The 22,921-nt window shown below is 48.7% G+C and overlaps 2 protein-coding genes and 1 pseudogene across 6 annotated transcripts in view; 1 reads left to right on the top strand and 2 right to left on the bottom strand.

Moving 5' to 3' along the window:
* The window catches only part of LOC100357827 (polycystin-1-like protein 2), a 100,651-nt gene that overhangs the window by 12,739 nt on the left and 64,991 nt on the right, over positions 1-22,921 (top strand). Inside the window, exons 5-10 of the mRNA XM_089318838.1 lie at positions 316-463; positions 14,365-14,594; positions 17,136-17,540; positions 19,639-19,716; positions 21,007-21,056; positions 22,712-22,829. Of these exons, the coding sequence (XP_089174964.1) occupies positions 316-463; positions 14,365-14,594; positions 17,136-17,540; positions 19,639-19,716; positions 21,007-21,056; positions 22,712-22,829 (1,029 nt within the window). The remainder of the gene's footprint in view (positions 1-315; positions 464-14,364; positions 14,595-17,135; positions 17,541-19,638; positions 19,717-21,006; positions 21,057-22,711; positions 22,830-22,921) is intronic.
* Positions 1-22,921, bottom strand: part of BCO1 (beta-carotene oxygenase 1) — an 83,878-nt gene that overhangs the window by 57,554 nt on the left and 3,403 nt on the right. For 2 of the 5 annotated variants that reach the window (XM_089318836.1, XM_089318833.1), the window contains exons 2-4: positions 22,555-22,705; positions 21,232-21,314; positions 17,519-17,653 (exon numbers count right to left, since the gene is read on the bottom strand). The gene's annotated coding sequence lies outside the window, so the exon portion shown is untranslated. Of the gene's footprint in view, positions 1-17,518; positions 17,654-20,689; positions 20,783-21,231; positions 21,315-22,554; positions 22,706-22,921 lie in introns of those variants that run through there. The other 3 variants (XM_089318834.1, XM_089318832.1, XM_089318837.1) reach the window with 2 other exon arrangements.
* On the bottom strand, positions 5,245-10,094 carry LOC138846590 (bromodomain and WD repeat-containing protein 3-like; annotated as a pseudogene).

Here is a 22,921-nt window from a genome sequence, read left to right as displayed (position 1 = left end):
AATGCAGCATGTACCATTTGTGTAAACAAAAAGGCACCTCTGTGCTGGCATGGTAGAAAGTTCTGGAAGGGGACCAGGCTATGGTGACAACAGCAGGTTCTACACAAAACTAGGGAAGGGGAGGAGGCTGCTTGTCACTCCAAACCCTTTTGGACTCTGAATTTTGTATCATGGTTGTGTATTATCTATGACTGAAAAATAAAATTCCAAAGAACTTTAAAAAGTAAAATTTTAAAGGCTTGGAGAGGCCCACATTAAAACACTGGCCAGGAGAGCAAAGGCGTTAAACAGAAACGTGCCACTGTGTTTCCCCAGGCCTGCAGCTGGCCGTGTCCCCCGAGAGCGTCGTCTTTGACAACGTCACCATCTCCCTGACGTGGCTCCTCACTCCTTACGTCGGAAACCTGTCGTGTATCATTAGCATGGGAGACGGCCACACTGTGGATCCCTACTACCCCACCAGGTAAGAGGCATCTCTGAGGCCTGAGTGGGGTTACCTCGGTGCTGCCACGTAAGAAGCCGCCCTACAACTTGGTGGCTTAATGTACTAGACGCGGTTCCTCATGGTTCTCTGCAGAGCGGGGTGGCTTTTCGTGTCTGGATTGACCCCAGCTGGCCTTGCTGGTCTAGGAAGTCTCTGGGGCTCAGCTAGGGACGCTGTGCCGGCTCATCACCCAATAGGTGGGGCCAAGGCTCATACACAGGGTGGCAGAACGGTGCCTAGCATGAGAGCGAGGCCCCACGTGAAATCCTCCTCCAGTATCTACTTGCACCGCGTTTTCTAGTATCTCGTGGGCCAAAGGAAGGGGTAGGGAAGCAGACTCTGGAAGCAGAAGCCTGGAGCCACAAGGCTGAGGGGCCCGCGTGCACAGGTGGGAGGAGATGGCTGCTGCTTTTGCAAACACTCTGCACACGAGCTCTCTCCTCCTGGAGGCCATCGAGAGAATCAGGACACAAGAGTCGGCTCCTTCTGACCTGGCTCTGCAAGGAATCTCAGCTCAGGGGGTTGCTCCCACAACAAGGCAGGAAGGAGGCAAGGAAGGGGCCCATGTGGGTGTGGGGGGCATTTTTGTTGCTGAGAATAAAAATGGTAGTAGTAGTAGTATTGATAACTGTCCAGCTATGCAGTGTGCACACATAATCCCCCCAACCCTCACAACAGTCCTCTGGGCTACAACTGTGCTGTCCAAGGCAAGGAGGGACTGCAAAAAGTTCATGGAAAATGAAATTAAAAGGTAAGTTTGTTTTAGTGCAATACATTTTTTGAAATCCATGTATAGTTTTCCCATGACACATTGCCCACGAGTTGTTTGTAGACTCTTTTTTTTTTTTTTTTTTTTGACAGGCAGAGTAGACAGTGAGAGAGAGAGAGACAGAGAGAAAGGTCTTCCTTTGCCGTTGGTTCACCCTCCAATGGCCACTGTGGCTGGCACACCGCGCTGATCCGAAGGCAGGAGCCAGGTGCTTCTCCTGGTCTCCCATGGGGTGCAGGGCCCAAGCACTTGGGCCATCCTCCACTGCACTCCCTGGCCACAGCAGAGAGCTGGCCTGGAAGAGGGGCAACCGGGACGGAATCCGGCGCCCCGACCAGGACTAGAACCCGGTGTGCCGCGGTGCCGGCCTGTAGACCTCTTATAGCAACCATGAGCCACTGAGCCACTGAGCACCTGAAATGTGGCTGCTTCCAGCTGAGATCTGCTGTGGGTATCAAACACACAGGAAGAGAAAGTTACTCCCCACCCCCCAAAAGTAAACATGTGAATATCACACAATTTTTAATATTGATTATATGTTGAAGTGATGATATGTTTGAAATACTGGGTTAAAGAAATTATTAAAATTGGTTGTACTGTTTCTCCCAACTTCGATTGGCTATGAGAAACTTTAGAATGACACATGTGGCTCCTGCTGCATTTCCATGAGATGGTTCTGCCCGAGGTAATCATCACCTAGGTTTTACAGACCAGGCCACTGAAGCACGAAGGGGTTGTGGCAGTGTTGCCAAAATCACACAACCAGGGGAAGGAGTGGCAGGGAGGTCACTCAGGTCAGGACGACCTGGCAGTCAAGGCCAGGTGCTTGGGCCCTGGAGGGACATACATAGGCAGCCTTGGGGCCTGGGGACACTGTCACTGGTGTCTTCCAGGGATCAGAGTGACCGCCCATCCTCACAGACGCTCACCCCAATTCACAACGTTTCAGAGCCCTCCCTGCACCTGCAGCGAGTCCCATTCTGTCCTGCTGGATGCCCCAGCATCCCAGTGTCTCCAGCCCTCCTTGGGTTTTGGAGAGAAGAGATATGCATTGTGTTGATGAACTGGTAGAAAACAGGAAGAAATATGCAGAACAATGCCACAGGCAAATGCATCATATCAGCAGTCGCTCCCCAATTCAATATGAATCTGCAGGCATATCAGGGTACCCAGGTAAGATGCTCCTCTCCCAACCTCACACACCTCCAATCCTCTTCTGCAGGAGCTGGAGACTCTGAATCCAGCCCCATGGGAGCGCAGCACGGGCAAGGTGGGGCACACAGGAGCCACCCTGGCCCAGCCCAAGCTGCCCCAGTGAGTGCAGGTCTCAACCTCAGCAGCCCTCTGAGGCTACAGCTGTCTTGACTCCAGATAGAATGGAGTCCAGAGGCCAGGGTTCCAGTCCCAGCTGCTGCCCTGAGACAGCCCTGGCCTTCGTGTTTCTCTCCCTGCCACACCTAGAGCAAGAGCTGCTTTGACCGCTTCACGCAGTAAACTGAGAAATTTTAAGAGATGATGCTTTTGTGCCAGCGCCGCAGCTCACTAGGCTAATCCTCCACCTTGCAGCGCCAGCACACCGGGTTCTAGTCCCAGTCGGGGCGCCGGATTCTGTCCCGGTCGCCCCTCTTCCAGGCCAGCTCTCTGCTGTGGCCCGGGAGTGCAGTGGAGGATGGCTCGAGTACTTGGGCCCTGCACCCCATGGGAGACCAGGATAAGTACCTGGCTCCTGCCATTGGATCAGCGCGGTGTGCCGGCCGCAGCACACCAGCCGCAGCGGCCATTGGAGGGTGAACCAACGGCAAAGGAAGACCTTTCTGCCTGTCTCTCTCTCTCTCTCACTGTCCACTCTGCCTGTCAAAAAAAAAAAAAAAAAAAAAAGAGAGAGAGAGAGAGATGATGCTTTACAGGGAAAACACCTCAGTGATCCAGATACCCCTGGCATTGTCCCACATGTTTCTCTCTATCATTTTATGAAGAAAGCAATGAGTGCTAAGTTGTTCAGTCTCATAGCCCCCAAAATCTCATGCAACTCGAATTTGGCATGAGTCAAACTTGAGAGTGGGTAGCTTTGCCTTAGTGACATTGGGACTTCCCAGTGATAAACTCTGCTCTAAGCCAGAAGTGAACGGAACACAAGGCTGACACTTGTCCATTCTGGATGGTGAGTCCAGTGGGATTTGTTTGGCTTGTTACTCTCCGGAACTGTCTCTGTGATTAACACCTAAGAGAATGATAAGCAAGGCTTTACATTTTCAAACTCTCTGGATGTTCATCCTAAGCCCCTAGCATTTTATTTCCCTCTTTCAAAAGAAATAGATGGTATCATTCCCCTGCCCAAATTATCTAATTTTGCTTTAAAACTTGTTGCTCTATTAAAAAAAAAAAACACCAGAAGATAGGAATTGGGATGTTTTCACTATGAAGAAATGTTAACTACTTAAAAGGATAAATATGTTTACCCCAAGTGGGCAGTATACAATGTATTCATATAACGCAGTATCACACAATACCCACAAATATGCACCATTTCTGTATGTCTGCTAGGTGTTTTTTAAAAAGATTCAGTGAACCTTCAAACTCCCCACCTGCCTCCTCTTGCATTTTGAGTGACACTGGGAGATGCTTCCAATGCTGCCTTCCCAACCCCAGAAGCCCCAGCTCTCAATCTGTAATACAGAAAATGGCGTGAGTTTTGAACATACAGATGAAAAAGCTTTTGTGCAAATATCACTGTGCTTTTCTTATAGGCCTACAGATGGCTATTTTTGCATAGCTCCTCATTACTCTAAGAGGTAGAGATTTTTAACCTGGACCCTCCACATCCATCCTAGATAAATGCCATGAGCAGATGGGGGAGAAACCAAGGTCCAGGGACTCTCCCTTAGCAGCTCCTTCTCACCCTGTTTCCTTCTTGCCTTGTGTTCGTTTGCAAGGTGATGTTTTGCTTCTCTGACTTGGGAAACTTTCTATTATGGGCCCTATAGGATGATTTACACAGGGTGAAGTTTAGCTAGGCCCGGTGTTGAGTGACTAAGCACCCCCTGCTGGCAGATCTGGGGACTGCTAGCACTGTTGCATCACTCACAGCTGCTTCTGCACAGTCAAGTCCTGGAGGCGGGGCTTGCTGAAGACCAAGGAATCACAAAAAGACCTGGACATACCCAGGCTGCCAGGAGGCACAGAGGAGAGAACTGGACCAGCACAGAGGTGCTGGTCAAAAAGGAGCCCAGAGCACAGGCCCTTACAGGGGTGACCGGAGGGACAGGGCAAGGACCCAGGGAAAAGGGAGCAGCTGAGGCCTGGCAGAGCCTGCTGTCCTTGGATGACTGTGCACACCTGGGTGTGTCTGCAGTTCAGGGGTCTATGGGAAAATGAGATGCTGGCTAGCTCAGTGGGGGCCTGGTCATGAAGAGTCCCTGATGCCAGTCTGTGGGAGGAGACTCTGCTAGGGAGAGTGCTCCTAGTGGGAGCTGGGAACAGACCCTGATGGCAGAGGGAGAAGCGAAGGAGGGTGCATCTGTCAGATGTTCACCTGTCACCTGCTCAGCTGTCCAGAAGGGAGGCCAGAGGGTGGGACCTTCGGACCCCAGCACCAAGCGCCATCAAATGTGGGATGTCCCTGGGCCGGGGTTGTGGCCTTGGAGGAGGAGCTCCCTTTGGCTCAGTTCCTGGGGACGGACTCAGCTGTGAGCCTCAGCCACCACTGGGTGCCTCAGTCTTGCAGGTGGAACCTGGGAGAGGCTCCACAGTGCCCACTACAGAGAACCAGATTCTCGGGCCAAGAGTTTCCATGATCTGTGTTGATTACCTTTCTGCTCGTACTATTGCTAATGTTACTAATACCTGTCGAATGATGTTAAGGCGTATGAGAGCCTACAAAGGAGAAAATAACTGTCTGAGTTGCCTCTAAAAAATTAGGAATCAATATTTATATAGAAGTATGAGGGAATTTCAAAAAGCTCATGGATAAAAATGGAATGAAAAGATAAGCTTATTTTGGTGCAAAAACATTTTTAAATCCATGCACAGGCTTTTCTGTAATGCGATTTGTTTGTTTGATTCGGGGCAGTCTACTGAAATGTCCTGAAAACATTGTATCAAATTCGTCATCTGCAACTCGGGCTCCTTTGGCTCTAGTGGCTCCTGTAGAAGCACCTCTTCCTCTCCTGCCTCTCCCTCACCCCCGGTGCCACCTCCACCTCTTCCTCAACCCCCTCCTCCCCTGCCTCCTCTCCCTCCACCTCCTCCACCCCATCTTCCCCATCTGCCTCTTCCTCCTGTGCCTCCTGTCTTCCAGTTCCTATTTCCATTGGCATGTTGTTTTCTGAGTTTTCGTTTTAGGTCTGGTTTCTATGAATTTGCTATAGTCATGATCTCCATCTACATAATCTTGGTTTGTTCTGGAAGTTGATTTAGATTCAGGATCAAAACTACAGGTACGTTCAGAATTTGAACTGGATCCCAACTCTCCGCTCTCTGAGGACAAGTGTGATTTTTCTCTTGTTTCTTTTCTCTCTTTCTCTTCTCCTCCCACACTTTCATCTTCTTCTGATGTATTGAGTAGTTTTCTCTTGATTCCTGTCTGGGGCTCCCTTCCAGATGAAGTCCCTGGGCCATCTGAATCTAAATCAGCCAGTTCTGTATCCTCCTCTGCATCAGTGCTGTTGAGTTCTTCTGCTCCAACTTCATTAGAAGTGTCCGGTATATCAGTACAGCTCTGATCTCCAATAAATCAAAGGGAGGCATCAGTCACAATTTTAGCTGCTTTAACTGCAGGACTGTCTGGCTCACTGAAAATCCTAGCATTGTGCTCAATACAGCATACTTCCCTCAATACTGCTGATATTCTGTATAAACGATTTTCAAATCTTTGCCTGATGGTGCTGAGGTCAGCTGGATAAGCAACTACAGTACAGTACAAGGGGTGGGCACTGACATCTATTGGAATGACAAAAGGGCTGGCAGAATCCAGGCAAAGAAGGTGGTGGATGCTCTGAATAACCCATTCACATTCCTCATCTCTGGAATGAGCCCCCCACTCTCCTTCCTGGGGTTTGTATAGCAGAACAGTCAGTTCCTCCTGGGATACCGGAACTGGCACCAACTTCATCCGGAAAGGCAGTTCCTTGTGGAATCGGCTCCGTATCCCAGGGGCTCATCTTTTCTCTCATTATTGTCCCAGTGAACACTGTAACACTGCAAAGAGCTATCTGGATACTCTGGTTGAAAAGCCTGTTGACTCTCCACAGTCTCTAACCAACAGGCATCACCTATTATTCTGTGGAATCCATCACCAATCTGCCAGTTCCTTTCTTTAGCTTCATTATAAAACTGATGCAGTACTAGCAAATCAATGGCATCTGGCATGCCGTAATACTTAATAGAAAAAGATTCTCCAGTCATTTTGCCTGAAATTAGGTCTAGAAATGCAAGCTTCAAGGAGCATAGTGTAGGTGGTCTAACCTCATATCTGAGTCCTACATTCTTTTTTTTAAAAGATTTATTTATTTATTTGAAAGTCAGAGTCACACAGAGAGAGGAGAGAGGAGAGAGAGAGGGGAGAGAGGAGAGAGGAGAGAGGAGAGAGAGAGGGGAGAGTGGAGAGTGGAGAGTGGAGAGGGGAGAGGGGAGAGGGGAGAGAGAGAATGAATTTTCCATCCATTGGTTCACTCCCCAATTGGCTGCAATGGCCAGAGCTGTGCCAATCCAAAGCCAGGAGACAAGTGCCTCCTCCAGGTCTCCCATGCGGGTGCAGGGGCCCAAAGACTTGGGCCATCTTCTACTGCTTTCCCAGGCCACAGCAGGAGCAGCCAGGTCTCAAACTGGTGCTCATATGGGATGCCAGTGCTTCAGGCCAGGGCGTTAACCCTCCATGCCACAGCACTGGCCCGGATTCCTACATTCCTAACAAACTCTTATTCCCTGAGATCCACTTTGTTCCATGGCTGTTTCTGTAAATTAACGCTGTATATTTTAGATTTCCTTACAGCCTGCATATAAGCTTCATGTCCTTGCCTAAAATAAATAAGCTCATCTCCTATCTGTGGAACAAATGGAGAATGTTGAGATATGGTATCTAAGATCCACTGAGGGCAAACCATTCTTCACCAAGCTCACCTGCCATAGAAACCAGTCCATTCTTCTTTCTAGTCTGTTTAGGTTTCTTCTTTTATCTAGTGACTTCAAATTCTCCTCCTCAGAATTGGTGCAAAATTTCCGTGTTGCCTGTCTGGTTTGTCTTTCTGGAGGTTGCAAATTTATACCAGCATCTGCTATGCACTCAGAATAGTCACTTGTTGAATCTGCGGAAGAACCTTCACTTTGCCATTTGTTAGCAGGGTCTTCTACAGAAGCATCACTTGTGCCAACAGTTCTGAATCTTTCAGTTCACCTGAACTGTGACATGACGCTTGTGAATTACGTTCCATGTTGGGATGTGTTTGATAAGTGTGCTGACGCTTGCGCTGTGTCCTTCGTAAAGATCACCCACAGCTAGGCTGATAATCATTCCTTTGAGCAGTCTAAGATGGCGTTTTCTTCTTTTCAACTGCATATAGACTAATTTCTATGTCACCTTTCATTGTTCAACATTCTCCTTGTACCCTACTAACCCCATTATTTAGTTTGTTGGCCACCATTCTTCTGCCCCATGCCATGAGATCTCTTTCAGTGGCCACCTGGCTCTGGGGAACATTACTATGCACTTGCTGGACATCTTCAATTTGGCCACTATGTCAGAGCCCAATATTTGAGGAAGAAGATGTGTCTATATTTGGACTTCTCAGAGCACCATTAACAGAATATGATCTATTAACTGGAAAACGTGGAACATCACTTTCGTTATTTAGTCTCAGATCTTGTTCTCTCTGTAGCTCCCTTATTATTCCATCAAGAATACTTTCATCTTGTTCACTAGCTTGCTGTCCAGTGACCTGTTCTAGGACCTCACCATCACCAATAGCCACATATCCCAGCTATGGTCTAAGTTGTTCATCTTTACAATTTTCTCGTCCCAGTACTAGCCATTGAAACTTGGCAGGATGAGGATTCCCATCAACATCCACCAAGAATGGGGGAGACGTAAGGTGAGGAGCTTGTTGGGTCTATTCATCCAATACATAGTTATGGGCGTCACGGATAAGAGGGCGATGATCCATGTGGAAGACCATCTGATCTGGAATCTTTTCATTCTATGTACTGCATCCAAAACCAAAAAGCAGCAAATGCCCCTAAGAATCTATGCGGGCAAAATGGTTTCCATCTGGTGAAGAATGACAATCAAATGCTGCACCATGGCCTTGGCCTTCAATCATGTTACAGTAATTTCTAATTTTGGTCTCTTTGTCAAGGTCCTAAATAAAAACATTCCCATCGTGACCTGCTAAAGGTATGATCCTTTGATAATGCATGTGCTTCCAAAACTAATACTCCATCATCATGTCCAGATGCAGCACGAAGAAGCTGCCCCGTAAAACATCTCCTTACTTTCAAAAGGAAATTGTTCACTGCATAGTGATCCCAGGCCACCACAGTCACCTTCAGTTTAGTGACCTTGTCTTCTGCAGATGGCATATTATTCCCAGTCATTTTAGTAGCCATATCTAGCACTATAGTCTTCCATTCTTGCTACTAATTTTGCCAAATTCTTGCTGTTCCATCTCTACTTCCACTAACAAATCTTAAACTGTTACAGAACTGAACAGTAACAAGTTTATCTGCACATAATTCTAGTTCAACAATTTTCTCAGGGATGTCAGAACCCAAATAATATATTCTGATAACATGGTCAGTGCTACCTGTCATAATGAACATACCAGCAGAGCTTAAAGATGAACAAGACATCTGAAGTCCAGGGCTGGATCTCTCAGTAGATTTTACTGGGCGAGCCCTAAATTTCATTGTTTTTACATGCCATGCCAGAAACAAATTGTTCATCAGTACCACCAGGTGTCTGGTTGTACCTTTAGATGGTGGACAAAATTGTCTGGAAGTAATAGAAGCTGAATGTCCCTAAAGGACTGTAACTAGTGCACAAGTTCGAAGACAGCATACTCTCACAACCTTATCACAGCTCCTGCAGCTATGAGAGTGTTTTCATGGCTAACATCCATGTCAGAAATCTCAGCAGTGTCCTCGAACTGTAGTCAGAAGGCATCCATCATCTGTAGCCCAGATTTTCACCAGTCATCTGAACCTGTAAAAAATCTTCTCCCACTTCAGTCAAATGCTACGCAGTATACAGATGACAAGGGTCCCAGAATTCTCCTATGCTTCTTATGTGCTGGTACTCAGATGAAGGAAAAATATGGCTGAAGCCACTCCCTCTGGTTAATTGCCTGGCAGAGGTGATATTCACATGTGGAGGTTTCACATGATTTACAGGTGGCTCTGGAGGTCTGCCTCCAAGCAGAGGGGCAAAAGTAGACCCACTCCATAGTATACTCTTACCGGCTTTGGCATCCCGGGACAGAGGCTGCCGACTGACACCTGGGAATGTCTGTACTCCAGGAACACTCTGAGGGATTTCCTTATCTAGTAAGGGATCAATCCGCTCGCAAATTTTAAGGAGGTAGTCTGGAAGAATGTATATTGGCCACCTTAATATTCTTAATTATTATTAATTCTTCTGGACACATGAGGTTAAGCAGTACAGTCAGTTCAAAGGGAATTATGCAGATCCTCCAAGCTTCTTTGTGCTCTTTCCCTCCCAATCTAAGCGGCGCAGAATCAGCGGATGCCCCTGGACAAGCACTGAGCAGATTTGTTGCAAGGTCCGAGCTGCAAGAACCTGGCGATTATGTGGTACAGCTCGGCTTCTATCTGAGTAGGTGCTGCCGCCATCCTTTTCCCGAGGGGATTTGGGAGCTTCACTCTGGAGAGGCTGGGAGGGCGGCGGTTGGGGGCGCTGCCTCCATTGTAGTAGAGCCTCCATGCCCACGAGTCCCACCGCTTCTGCTGCCCTCCCTGTCCCAGGTTCAGTCTCTGGGATTCATCGCATCACGTTTTGACCCTTAGCTATTCTAGCCCAAGAGCCGAGGAGGCGGAGAAGGAAGGAGAGCCAGAGAGAAGAGCTGAAGCTGTAATGTGCATTTTCCATGAACTTTTTGAAGACCCTTAAGATGCAGAGATTTTTTTTTAAGATTTTATTTATTTATTTGAAAGTCAGAGTCACACAGAGACAGGAGAGGCAGAGAGAGAGAGAGATCTTCCATGTGATGGTTCACTCCCCAACTGGCCGCAACGACCAGAGCTGCGCCGATTCAAAGCCAGGAGCCAGGAGCTTCTTCCGGGTCTCCCACGAGGTGGCAGGGGCCCACAGACTTAGGCCATCTTCTACTGCTTTCCCAGGCCATAGCAGAGAGCTGGATTGGAAGTGGAGCAGCCGGGTCTCGAACTGGCACCCATATGGGATGCCGGTGCTTCAGGCCAGGGTGTTAACCCGCTGCGCCACAGCACCAGCCCCAGATGCAGAGATTTAAAAAAATAATAAAATAAATTATATACCAAAACAAACTTTCTAAATTCCATTTTCCATGAACTTTTTTGCAGTACTCTCAAATATCAATGCTCGTATTTCAGCAGGCTAAACGGCACACCGCATCATCCTATTAGAAACGCTGCAAGATTTGGGTTTATGGTATACCAGATACTCCCTCAGCTGTTGTCTCATTCAAACTATCCAGGGGTGGAGAGGCTTTTGCCCAGGGGCTATTTCTATATTTATGACATCATTTGCAGGCCATACAAAAATGATCAACTTAGAAAACGAGCCTGCTATGCATGCATTTCGAGTCCTGCCTACAGCTGCCTCGGCAGGGCCAGACCGAATGATTTCAGGGGTCCCCCACCCCTGCAACAACTCCGACTGCCAACACTGGGGCCGCCCTCATCGTGTGGAAGGGAAATGAGGTAGAGAGAGCTCCGCAGAGAACTTGGATCGTGCAAGTAACCAGAGGATCCCCGGAAGACGAGCTCTCCGGTTTCCCAAAGCCCTGCTCGGTCTGAGGTTTCATCACACAGCTGGCTGGCCCCTCATGAGTGGCAGAACAAAGTGACACAGGCATTCCCGATGGCCGGGCTTTATGAGAGAAGACCGGCAACATGAGCTTTCCCTTTAAGGAAAATGTGCCGCAAATGGAAGTCAAATAGCAAAGCCATGAGGGCGGATCAGTGGGTGATGGAGTCCGGGACTAACTTTTAACCTTTTTATCGAAGGATAATGCATGGACAGAAAAGTGCAAAAAAAAAAAAAATAGCTCAACATATTTTTACACAACGAATTCACACACACATCAGCAGCACACAGCTGAGCAATAAAACATGAGCAGCCGTGCAGAGACCCCTCCCCCCCGAGCCTCTTCAGCACCTGTGACGAACTGCCAGCCTGATCTGCCAGCATCATGGGATTAAAACCCCCAGAAATGGCATCATAAAGTATATGCTCTGGATGCCTGACTTATGCTTGAGTTGCTGGGTCTCGGGGTCATAGAATGGGTTTTTGACTTCTCTCTCTCTCTCTGGTTCTGCTGTGAGTATCTCTCTCCTTTGCTGGCATGGTTTGTAAAACTACTTTTCTGTCTTTTCCCTGGGGTGAGATGCCTAGGACAGAAACCAGCAAAGAACCGTTTCTCTGCCTGTTGGTCCTGGGCGATTCCATTTGGCACAGAGTTGCAAGTGCCTCTTCCAAGGAGATCGCTGGGAGACAGACCGAATTTTGCTGTTTCCTTAGAGAATGACTGTTCCCTTGTTCTGTAATCCACATGGTCTGATTTGACAATGCCCACTCCAACTTTCCTTTGGTAACTGTTTGCTGATATATCTCCACTCTTTTAATCTAACTATATCCCTATATTTAAGGCGGTGCTTTGATAGGGTTTTAGTTATTTAAATGCAGGCTGGCATAATCACTGATGTGTTTAAACCATTTATAATTAATGCAGTTGCTGACATAGCCAGATGTGGGTCTGCTGTTGTTATCTGTTTGTTGGCCTCCTCCACGTGTTTTCTCTCTGCTCCCTTTTCCTACCTCCTTTTACATTATGTGAATGTCTCTAATCTTCAGTTTCACCTGATGCATTGGTGTGGGCCGTGCCCCTTTGCGTTCTTTCTCGGGAGCTGCTGCACGGATTACGACCCATGTCCTCAGCTTTTCAGTGTGGGCAGAGGTGAGCTTGTGCCTCTTCAGGTAAAATCCTGAAGGCTGACCTGCATCCAGGTTCCTTTATCGCCAGCTGTGTGTTACGACTGTCACACACAGTCGTGTGCGATATTCACGTACCTCGTAAAGCCCTTCTCAAAGCCATACAGATCTTATAGAATTCAACAAGAGCAATCCGGTCTACGCGTTTACCCACATATCTGCCTTTCTCCTGCTCTTCCTGCATGTCCAGAGCTCCAAGATTCCTTCACGTTTGTTTCATTTCTCCTTAGTTCAAAGAATTTCCTTTAGCATTTTTTCCAGAGTTTTTCTAGCTACAAATTATTCTAGTTTTTCTGAGAACATCTTTATTTTGCCTTAACTCCCAGAAGACATTTGTGCTGGGTCTAGAATTCGGGGCTGATGTTCCTTCAGAAATGTGGAAATGAGTGGTGTTTCCCTGTCTCCTGACCTCCGTGCTATCTGGTGAGAAAGCTACAGTGGTTCAGATAACTGTTTTCCTGATGTGTCATTTATTTCTCACTAATTTTAATTTTTTTTATTTCACTTTGGGTTTTCAGCAGTTTGATCTGGTGTAGTTTTAAGATTTTTCCTCCCTGTTTAGGGGATCTCTGAGCTTCTTAAATCTGTTCTAAATTTGTGTATTTTGTCAAATGTCATACGTTTTTAGCCATTGTTTCCTGAAGTATATTTTTCTATACCAACCTCTTTCCTCTCTCAAATGCTCCATTAGGCCTTTTCCTTTTAATATTGCAGCTGAAATTCTGTTCCTTTTATTATTTTGATATTTTTATTCTGATTCTCCAGGCAGGTAATTTGATCTATCTTCAAGTTCACTATCTTTTCCCCCACCATCTCTATTCTGCTATTGAACCCATCCAATGAATGTTTTATTTCAGGTACTGTGTTGTTAATTTTTTTTTTAATTTGGGAGACTGATTTCTCACTTTTTATTTTTTAAGAACTATTTATTTATTTCAAAGGCAGTTAGAGAGAGAGAGACAGACAGACAGAGGGAGAGAGCTCATCCATTTGCTGGTTCACTCCTCAAATGGCCACAATGGCTGGAGCTGGGCTAGTCTGAAGCCAGGAGCCAGGAGCTTCTTCTGGGTCTTCCATGTGGGTGCAGGGGCCCAAGCACCTGGGCCATCTGCTGCTGCTTTCCCAGGCTCACTATCCGGGAGCTGGATTGGAAGGAGAGCAGCCAGGGTTCGAGAGGGTTTATTTTTACTTTATGAAGTATGGTTATCACCAACTTAAAGTCTTCAATAATTCTAACATCTGAGTCATCTCAAGGCTGAATTTTATGAACTATATTTTCCCTTGACATTTGGTATATCAAGAAGTTTGGATGGTGTTTAGACATCTTGAATAATATGTTCTGAAGGTTCTGGGCCTTGTTAAAATCCTCCAGAAAAATGTGGGATTTTTAATGAATTTTTTTAACAGGTGGCCAGCCCAGTCAGATTGGCAGCAGGTGCTCTGACTTGCTATCTTTGAGCATGGCTCCCGGTGTCATTTCAGTCTTCAGAGCTGCCTGTTTGCCATTCAGGGTCACAGCATATGTGTCAGTTTAGTGCGCAAAGCCTTTGCCATGTTAAAAATGATCCCATTTTGCAGAGGGGGAAATACAGCTGAGAAAGATAGTACTTTACAGATGGAGCACGAAGATACAGAGAGGGGAGGCTGTGTGGGCCCCAGAGGGATAAAATGACAGAAAAGGGACTTGGAGCCAGTATGTGCTCACCTGGCTGATGGGTGCTGTTTCTACCGTCCCCATCTGCTCCCGGCCGCTCTATGTAAGCCTCACTGCGGGGAGAGCTAGGTGTGTCTTTTCCTTCATCTCTTCAGCTTTGCACAGCCTGGGAGGTGGGAGGTGTGTGTGTGTGTGTGTGTGTGTGTGTGTGTGTCCATTTCCCTAACGCTGGCCATGCTTCTCAATGTGGCCCACAGTCTGTCCAGCAGCGTGACCCACCAGTTCACGTCTCCTGGGGAATTCACCGTGTTTGCCGAGTGCACGACCAGTGAGTGGCACGTGACAGCTGAGAAGCAGGTGATCCTGAGAGACAAGACCGGGAGGCTCAGGGTCACGGGCTGTTCTGGCCTGTCCGAGTCAGGAGCCGTTCCTGTCTGCAGGGCTGTCTTTGGGGACCCTCTGTGGATTCAGGTGGAGCTCGATGGAGGTGAGTATGTGGAACTGGGCCACCTGTCTCTGAAACCCCCAGGCTTTCATCAGTAATAGCGGGGATCACTTACTGAGTTGGTTTTTTAGCTACCATTGATTCATTTATTTAGCATCTAGTGTGTGGCAGACTCTGTTGTAAATGTTTTATGTTTACAGACCCACTCAGTACATACAAAGGTACTTCCAAAAGATCATGCAAATGGAATTTAAAGGCAACTTTAGTGTTTAACATGTGGCCAGTGGGTTAGGCTGCTGCTTGGAATGCCAGCATCCCATATTGATGTGCCAGCTTGAGTCCTGGCTACTCTGCTTCCAATCTGGCTTCCAGCTAGTGTACCTGGGAAGGTAGTGAAAGAAGGCCCAAGTACTTGGGTCCCTGCCACCCACAAGGGAAACCTAGATGGAGTTCCTGGCTAATAGCTACAGCCTGGTCTAGATGGGACTGTTGTGACCATGTAGGGGGTAAACCAACAGATAGAAGATCTCTCTCTCTCTCTCTCTCTATTCCCCTCCTTAAAATAAATACATTTAAATGTATTTATTTACCTATTTGAGAAGTACAGAGACAGAGACAGAAAGAGAAAGAGAAAGAAAGACATGGCCAGAGAGAGACAGTGGGCTCCCATCTGCTCATTGATCACTCCCCAGTATGTGCAACACTCCTGGTCCAGAGGCTGAAGTCAGGAGCTGGAAATTCAACCCACATCTCCCACCTGGGTGGCGGGAACCCAATCACAAGTTACCACCTCTGACTCCATGATTCACACCAGCAGGAATTGAGAGACGGGAGCAAAGCCACATGTCAAACACAGGCACTCCAATATGGGACACAGGCAACCCAACAGCTGGGCCACACACCTGCCCCCTACTTTTCCATAAGACTCAATCTCTGTGAACTTCTTGAAATTCCCTTTGTACACATGAATTTCAAAGTTTTTGCACAAAATAAACTTATCTTTTCATTCTAGTTTCCATGAACTTTTTGAAAAACACTTACACCAGTTCCCATTTCACTGATGAAGACATGGAGGCACAGAAAGGTTCAGAGGTATTCTCAAAGTCACAAGGTCAGCAGCTTGTAGTAAGAGCTCCTGGCTTTTCCGAGGCCCTATTGTGCATGGCCACAGTAGATCTCAAGGATCTGCTCGTGGGAGGAGTTTGAACAGAATGAGGGAGTCCAGGAGTGCCACCAGGGAAGCCTGAGCTTTTCTTAGAGCAGCCGGTGGCAACCAGCTTGGCACAGCCATGGTGTCCCAGTAAGGGCTGATACTGGGCTAAACACACTGGTATAGCTGTACCAGCTGTTATGGTGAGGGGCCATTCTGATTGGCCACAGTGTCCTTTCTGGTTGGTCACAGCATCTTTCTGATTGGTCAGTGTCCATTCTGACTGGCCAACAGTGTTCATTCTGATTTCATTAGAACCTCCATTCTGACTGTCGGTCATTGCCCTGCCATTTCCATTGTTATTTTAAAAACTGCCCCTTGTCTCAGTGGAGACCCTCCTGGCTCAGAGCCATCCTCACCCAGCGCAGCATCTTTCAGTGAGGCAGAGGTCCAGTTTGAGATCTGGACAGAGGCCTGTTGATGTCAGTGGTACAGCACAGAGCTGTGGACTCAAGGATGTTACTCAGTTGACCTCACGCACCACTGGGAGCCTCACTCCGGCACCAATTTAATGGAGCTATAATTGTTGTTTCACCTGGTGCTATGGGGCTTTTGTCTGTTCCCACCAGCTGACACGTGCATCTGGGGTAATATAAAATAGTCCTCTGGTTATTTATTCCTGCTGCAAATACAATTGAAACAGGAAAGTCAAGGTTTCTGACCTCAAGGAGCTAATACCATCATCACCATTATCATCATCACTGTCATCGTCACCACCATCATCATCCAAACAAGAAATATTATCATCACAGATCTATTTGAAAGAGTCTTAATTTGTTGGTTTAAATCAATCTTCAAGAGTCAACCACAATAGCTGGCCTCCAGTTAGACCAACCATTTCCAAACTATGAGGTAGACCCCATCCTAAAGTGGATGGCGGGTGGGGAGAATGTGTGCTCATGCTAGCGGGGTCTCGGCGGTCACCAGTGCAGAGTGAAGAAAACAGCTTCCCCTGCAGCCCCACTAAAATGAGGTGGGGGTTAATTCCTGGGCATTGCGTCAGCCCCCGCCCCCGTCCACAAGGGTGGTGCCTTTCCCAACTCTCCCCCAGCTTCCCACACCCACACTGCAGGATAGCCCTGGCAACCAAAAGCTTTGTTTTTAACACAAACTTTTAAGTTCACCAGAGATACATGACCTGTATAAATAAACTGCAATACGCAAAGAAACAGAGGTGATCCCAGAAAGAAAAAAAAAAAAAAAAGTCCTTCATTAACTCAAACTTCAGAGATGCTCACTGTTAGTGCCTGGGCAGGGGCTTACACTCTGCCTGATATCTGTGTCCATACCCAAGACTACCTCCGGAATCTGCACCAGCACACTCAGCGTCAGGGCTGTTACCACCATTCTTACGTTTTTCTTATCCCACCTAGGAACAGAAATGACTTTCACTGTGCTTCTGGGTAACGAAACCCTGGCTGAATCCAGCACCCAGAGCGGCTCACTACCCTACAACCTGACCCTGGACAGGGACGCCCAGGCACTGCTGGGCCCTGGGGTGCACCACCTGGAGCTCCGAGCCACCAGCAACACCACCACCTCTGCACCCTCTAGAAACATCACCGTCCATCTCCTGGAGCCGCTGTCGGGGCTGCAGGCCTCCTGGACTTCCGACCACCTGGAGCTCGGACAGGACCTAGTGATCAACGTCTCCGTGGCTCGTGGCACCCCCGAGGAGGTGACCTTGGAGGTGGCAGGACCCAGTGCCACCTTCTCCCATGAGGAAGAGAGCTTCAGGGAGCCACATGGCACTTACCGTGTAGCAGTTCCTATGGCAGGTACTTGGGACTGGCCGCTCCCCTTCCAAATCTCCCTCCTCTTCCCGTTCGTGCTTGATGTCTGTCCATTACCCAGTGTGACCCAGACATGCACATGGCTCACAGCATCCAGCCTGGGTCACAAAAGAGGAAGAGTCAGAGATGGCTGCCCCCATGGGACTTACAGTGTCCAGGGTTCTCAGCTTCCGCACTTCTGGCATTGGTGGCTGGATGATTCCTTGTTCTAGTCGGGGCAGTCCTGGGCACTGGAGGACATGGGCTCTTACTTATTAGATACCAGTAGCACCAATGCCCCAAGTCATGAGAGCCCAAATGTCTCCAGACCTTACCAAATGTCCCTGGGGGGTGCAGGGGTTGCAAACCACCCACTGAGAACCAGTGGGAGAGAGCGGTGCATTCTGATTTCCCCCAACATCTCTAGAGGAGAGTGGTAAAGGAACTGCAGTCCTTGCCCTGGGTGGAGAGAGAGGTGAAGACGGAAGGGTGAGGGAGAGAAAGACAAAGTCAGTCCTGAGGGTGCTGGCTGGGGACAGACTGACAGGCACCGCCAGGGGGGGAGGTCCCAGTGCACATGAGCATCATAGCTGGAAGGAGCAGTGTGAAGGTAGAGAGGGTCTCCAGCCTGCCCAGGGCCCTGCTGACAGATCCCCTGCCTCTCACAGGTGTGTCAGAAGGGGAGTAAGACTGGGCAGGTGTGGGCATCCCATGCTCTCAGCAGGGACCTGGGCAAAAGACACAGCAGCAGCAATAACAGATTTGAGGAGAAAACCATGGGACCTTGCCAAGTACCAGTGGGTCCAGCTTGGGGCAGGGAGAATACAGAGGTGACCAAAACTGGAAAGCCCACACACCATGGAGGCCATAATCCACGTGTGGACGGCTTTGTCTCCCACTGCTCAGATAATGGTAAGGGGAAGCCCTTGCTGCTGGCTTCTTTGCTCACTCTTAGATGATAAGCAGACTCTACCCCTTATCCCCTGAGACCCAGAGATTTGAATTACTCCAGGGGCCAAGGAGTGGAGGGAGGGAAGGAGGATGGACCAGGATTGTTTGCACTTGGCGGTTTGCACTTGGCTCCCGGGGCCAGCAGGTGTTTGAAGCTGCCTCTCCATAGCAGCTTCTACGGGTTCCTGAGGCCCCCTGCTGGGTCTCTTAGACAACAGCCCGTGGGATAAGGATGGTGTCTCTCTTCAAAAAGCTGCCTACTGCCTCCCAGATGCTGCTTCTCCTGGACCACCTCCCACTCTGTGGGAGTCTCATTTTCCCCAAACCTTCTCTCTCCAAGGCCTCCATCCGGTCCATAGAAAACTCTCACCCATCCCTAGGCTTAAAACCAACCAACGCTCATTCTCCCAGGTGCAGAAATGCAGCTCTTTGCTCCCTCAGGCTCTCTGTCCCCATCCTCCACCTCCCAAGCCCCCAGCCCCTGGCCCTAGATCATTCCTTCAAGGGTAGGCGTTAAGTGACCTGGCCATGGAAGTCCCCAACCTCGAACTCACACCAAGCTTCCCAAGGAAGGGTCTCCTCTGAGGCCCTTCTCTGGACTTGAGACAGAAGAAGGCAGCACCCGCCCACTACTGCTTTGCCACAGGGGAGAAGGGAAGGGAGACCCAGGCATTAGCAGCACCTGCAGATGGACCTTCTAACCACACGTCCCCCTCCCTCTCCACTCTTGATCCTTTTACAGATCTGACCTGTCTTGCCCTCTGCTGGAATCCCCAATCTGATCTGATTCCTAGCACCGCCCAGCTCTTAAATTTAGTTCTAGCTCCAGCTCCAGCCAATGAACGGTTGAAGTGAGCCCACCCCTGGCCACAATGCCCCTACACTGATTCCTACCAGGGTTCAGCACTTACTGTCCTATGTGTCCATGTGTGTCTACTGGACAACAAGACCAAGACAGGGGACAGGGACCATGCTCCTTCACCTCTGTAGCCCCAGTCTTGCCCTGAGCCTGGCATACAGTGGGGGCTCATTAAATGCTGAGGGTGGAAGGTCCAGACCCTGGCATCAGGGACCTGGAGAAGCAGAAGCCGGGTGACTGGTCTCAGTGCAGGTTGGACAGCAAGGCCCTAATCGTCTGCCTTTTGCCCTACAGGCACCTTCCTGGTCACTGTGCTGGTGAGGAATGCCTTCTCAAACTTGAGTTTGGAAGTCGGGAATGTCACAGTCACAGGCAAGGTGTTTCTGTAAGGGGCATAAAACCTCTCCCCAGGATTCCAGGGCCTTACTGTCACCTGGGACCTAGTGAGGGGCCCATCAAACAGGGCTTTGAAGATGTGCCTTGCTCCCTGGTTATTCTAAAGGGGGAACAATGCATGCAGTGAAATTATGCTGACCTTCTGCATCTGTCAGCCTTTCGTTACTTTAAAATACCCGAGAGGGACTTCTTAGGAAGGAAGGTTTATTGCAGATTACGGTTTGGAAGTTCACAGGCCAAGGTCATGTGCCCCATTAGTCTGAGGGCAGAACACAGCATATGGAGGCTCATCCACCCAGCCCTGTTGTGAGCATCACTTTCCAAGTGCAAGGCCCCAGCGACCTCAAAACTTCCCACAGGCCCTGGCTCCCAGATGCCCAGATCAACTCTCCACCTACAATCCATCAACGTGAATCCATCAACTGTGGCATAGGCTTTGGCATTTCAATGTCTGCAGGAGTTTGGAAAGCCAAATCCTATTCAAACCATAATACCTTCAAAGTTACCGTGTGCATGAGACTTCACTGGGAAAGCATTCTTTAAAACTCAGTGGTACCCAGATCTTAACATATCCAATTCACTAGGCCCTAGTGACTCACATGGAACACCTGTAAGAGCCAACTTAATCGAAGCACTTTAATTAGACACTAATCATATGACTTAAATATCTTCAGAGCATATCAACTAAGTGTGCCTTTCCCTTATTTCTTGGCACACTCCCACTCTTCACAGATGCATAGTTTACAGAGCACTAGTGCACACAGCACACAGGCACTCCTCCGGGAGCTGAGAAACAGAGATAACCTGCCATCTTTCACACAGATGAGGCAACTCAGAAAGAATCATCGTAACTCTTCCCCCCTGCATTCGGCTACACAGGCAGCTTGCTGTCCACCCTGGGAATATTTACACCCTGGGAATTACAAATGCTGCCCGCCGGGGCTCTTACCTCACCCCTCAGTCTGCAGGCGACATGAGCAGCACACAGGTGCACCTGCCTGACTCCAAGCCTTGTGTTTGCCCTGCAGCAGCTGCCACTTCCTCAACTATTAATGAGCTCTCTCTTTAGCCCTGGTGGTGGACGTGCTGGTTTTGCTTCTGACTCATTCCCCTATGACCTAAATATGCCCTCTGTTCCCCCTAAGCCATTTCCAAAGACAGGCTGAGACCCCTGGGGCACCCTCAGCATGACTGCTGGCTCTGCCTCTAGATGACTTTCCTAACTCATCCACCAAAGATAAACGCCCATTCTCACTGTGTTCACAGCGCCATCCGGTCTCCAAGAACCATCTCGAATAAGTACCAAAGAAGAGAGTGTGAGTATCTTTCTTAAACATTTACCGTCACAAGCACAAGATATGCAAGCACTCTGGTTTAGCTTTGAGTCTTGATGTGTCTGTACTGATAGCCAGGGCACTGGGAACTCCCAAGGCTTCTTCCACTTGAAAAGAAGCCCAAAAGGACTGAAGTGAAAAGAAACACATTCTCTACCTGTAACAGGATTGTAAGTCGGTAGCAAGCCATTAGCTTATGCAGTCATCTCTTAGTCATTGTGCAAATGAAACAGCACACTTCTTAAAAAAAAAAAAAAAACAGTGAGTCAAAGAGGAGAAAATTGGAAAATATTTCTAGCTAAATGATGAAGACAGGACAAGCTATTGACATTTGCTGCAGGCAACTCAAACAGTGCTGAGATGGAACCATGTAGCCCTTAATGCTCATGGGAAACCTGCACAAGTACTTTAGTTTTTAAAACACAACTGAATCCTTAGCACTTTGCTGTTGAAATTGTCCATGCGTGCATTATTCAATGACAGAGACCTACTCTGCACCTGCTGCACTCGCGGTGTGGTCTTAGGGCTAGGAATGCAATGGTAAATAACCAGACATGGTCCTGTTTCTGGGAGCTCAGTGGGTGAGGTTAAACAAGCAAATTAGCATAAAGCAAGCATGTATGCTCAGCATCTAACAGGAACCAAAAGGATAGTGCAGGGATAGCAACTTACAGAGGGTGGCCTGGCAGATGTGGTCTCAAGAGGTGACCTGTATAAGCGGACTTGAAGATAAAACAGAATGAGAGCTTCCTGGCAGGGCAGGATGAGAAGGGCCTGTGGCTAAAAACCACCCAGACTGGAGCCTGCTGGAGGCCCAGTCACATGGCTTTCAGGTTTGCATTTTTGGGAAGCCATTTCAGGTTGAGTTTGCATTATTGCAGGCCAGGCCCTGCAGGTTTAAGCAGTAGGCCTGAGCCGCTTGATGGGTCCCAGCAGAAGTCTCCGGTGTACACCACTACCCCCTCTTCCTAGAGCCTGCGGGCTCTCTGCTGTCCCCCAGCTAACCCTTGCTCCCCTCTGGTCTCAAGACCATCCTCTGCAGGAGCTTCCCGACTCTGCCATCCCGTTTGTGAGCCACACAGCTCTGCTCCCTGCCTCTTCGAGATACTGCCTTAGGCAGATTGAATCCACAGCAGCTCCAGGCACCAGATGCTCTCCAACCCTGGGAGGCACAGTTTAGAGGCCCAGGAACTGGCTAGAGGTTAGAGTGTGGAATGTGGGTGGCCCCAGGCTTACATTCCTCACCTTCTGCCTCTCTGCTCGGTTCTCATAAGTCTCCTAACTCCCTGGGTCCCCCTCTGCTGTAGCAGTTAGCAGCTGGCTTCTGGGCCTGTCCTCCCTATAGAACCTCAGGGCAGGGTCTGGGTCTCTATTTCTGTATCTGTAAGCATCAGGCACAGGGCCCGGGCCCAGATGACCTCTATTGCTGCACTTGAATGCACGGTGGACCCTGAGCCACACTTGGTATAAAGTTACTCACCCAGAGGTCCTGATTCCACAGCCCAGGAAGGGGAGTCAGGTGGATCAGCAAGGGTCTGTCTCCTCCAGGCCTTACGCTGTGGCCACTATTGATGCCCCTTGCTCTACAGCTGAGTTAGCCGTGCAGGGTGTCTCACCAGTGCATGATTTTTCTGCAGAATGGCAAGGAGGGCATGGAGGTGTATGTTCAACCTGGTATATACGTGGATCCTTTCACAACCGTGACCCTGGGCTGGCCTGACAACGTGGAGGATTTACGATTCCACTGGTCATGTGGTAGGTGTGTGGGAGTTCTCGGCGTGTCCTATCTCATAGGGGATCAGATTTTGCAGTTTTCTTAATCTTCACAATGACGTTACTTAAGCCTG

Source organism: Oryctolagus cuniculus, chromosome 18, assembly GCF_051225735.1.
Source record: "Oryctolagus cuniculus isolate XC-2025 breed Fujian yellow rabbit chromosome 18, ASM5122573v1, whole genome shotgun sequence".
NCBI classification, from domain to species: Eukaryota; Metazoa; Chordata; class Mammalia; order Lagomorpha; family Leporidae; genus Oryctolagus; species Oryctolagus cuniculus.
This window is presented reverse-complemented; position numbering and strand designations above follow the sequence as displayed.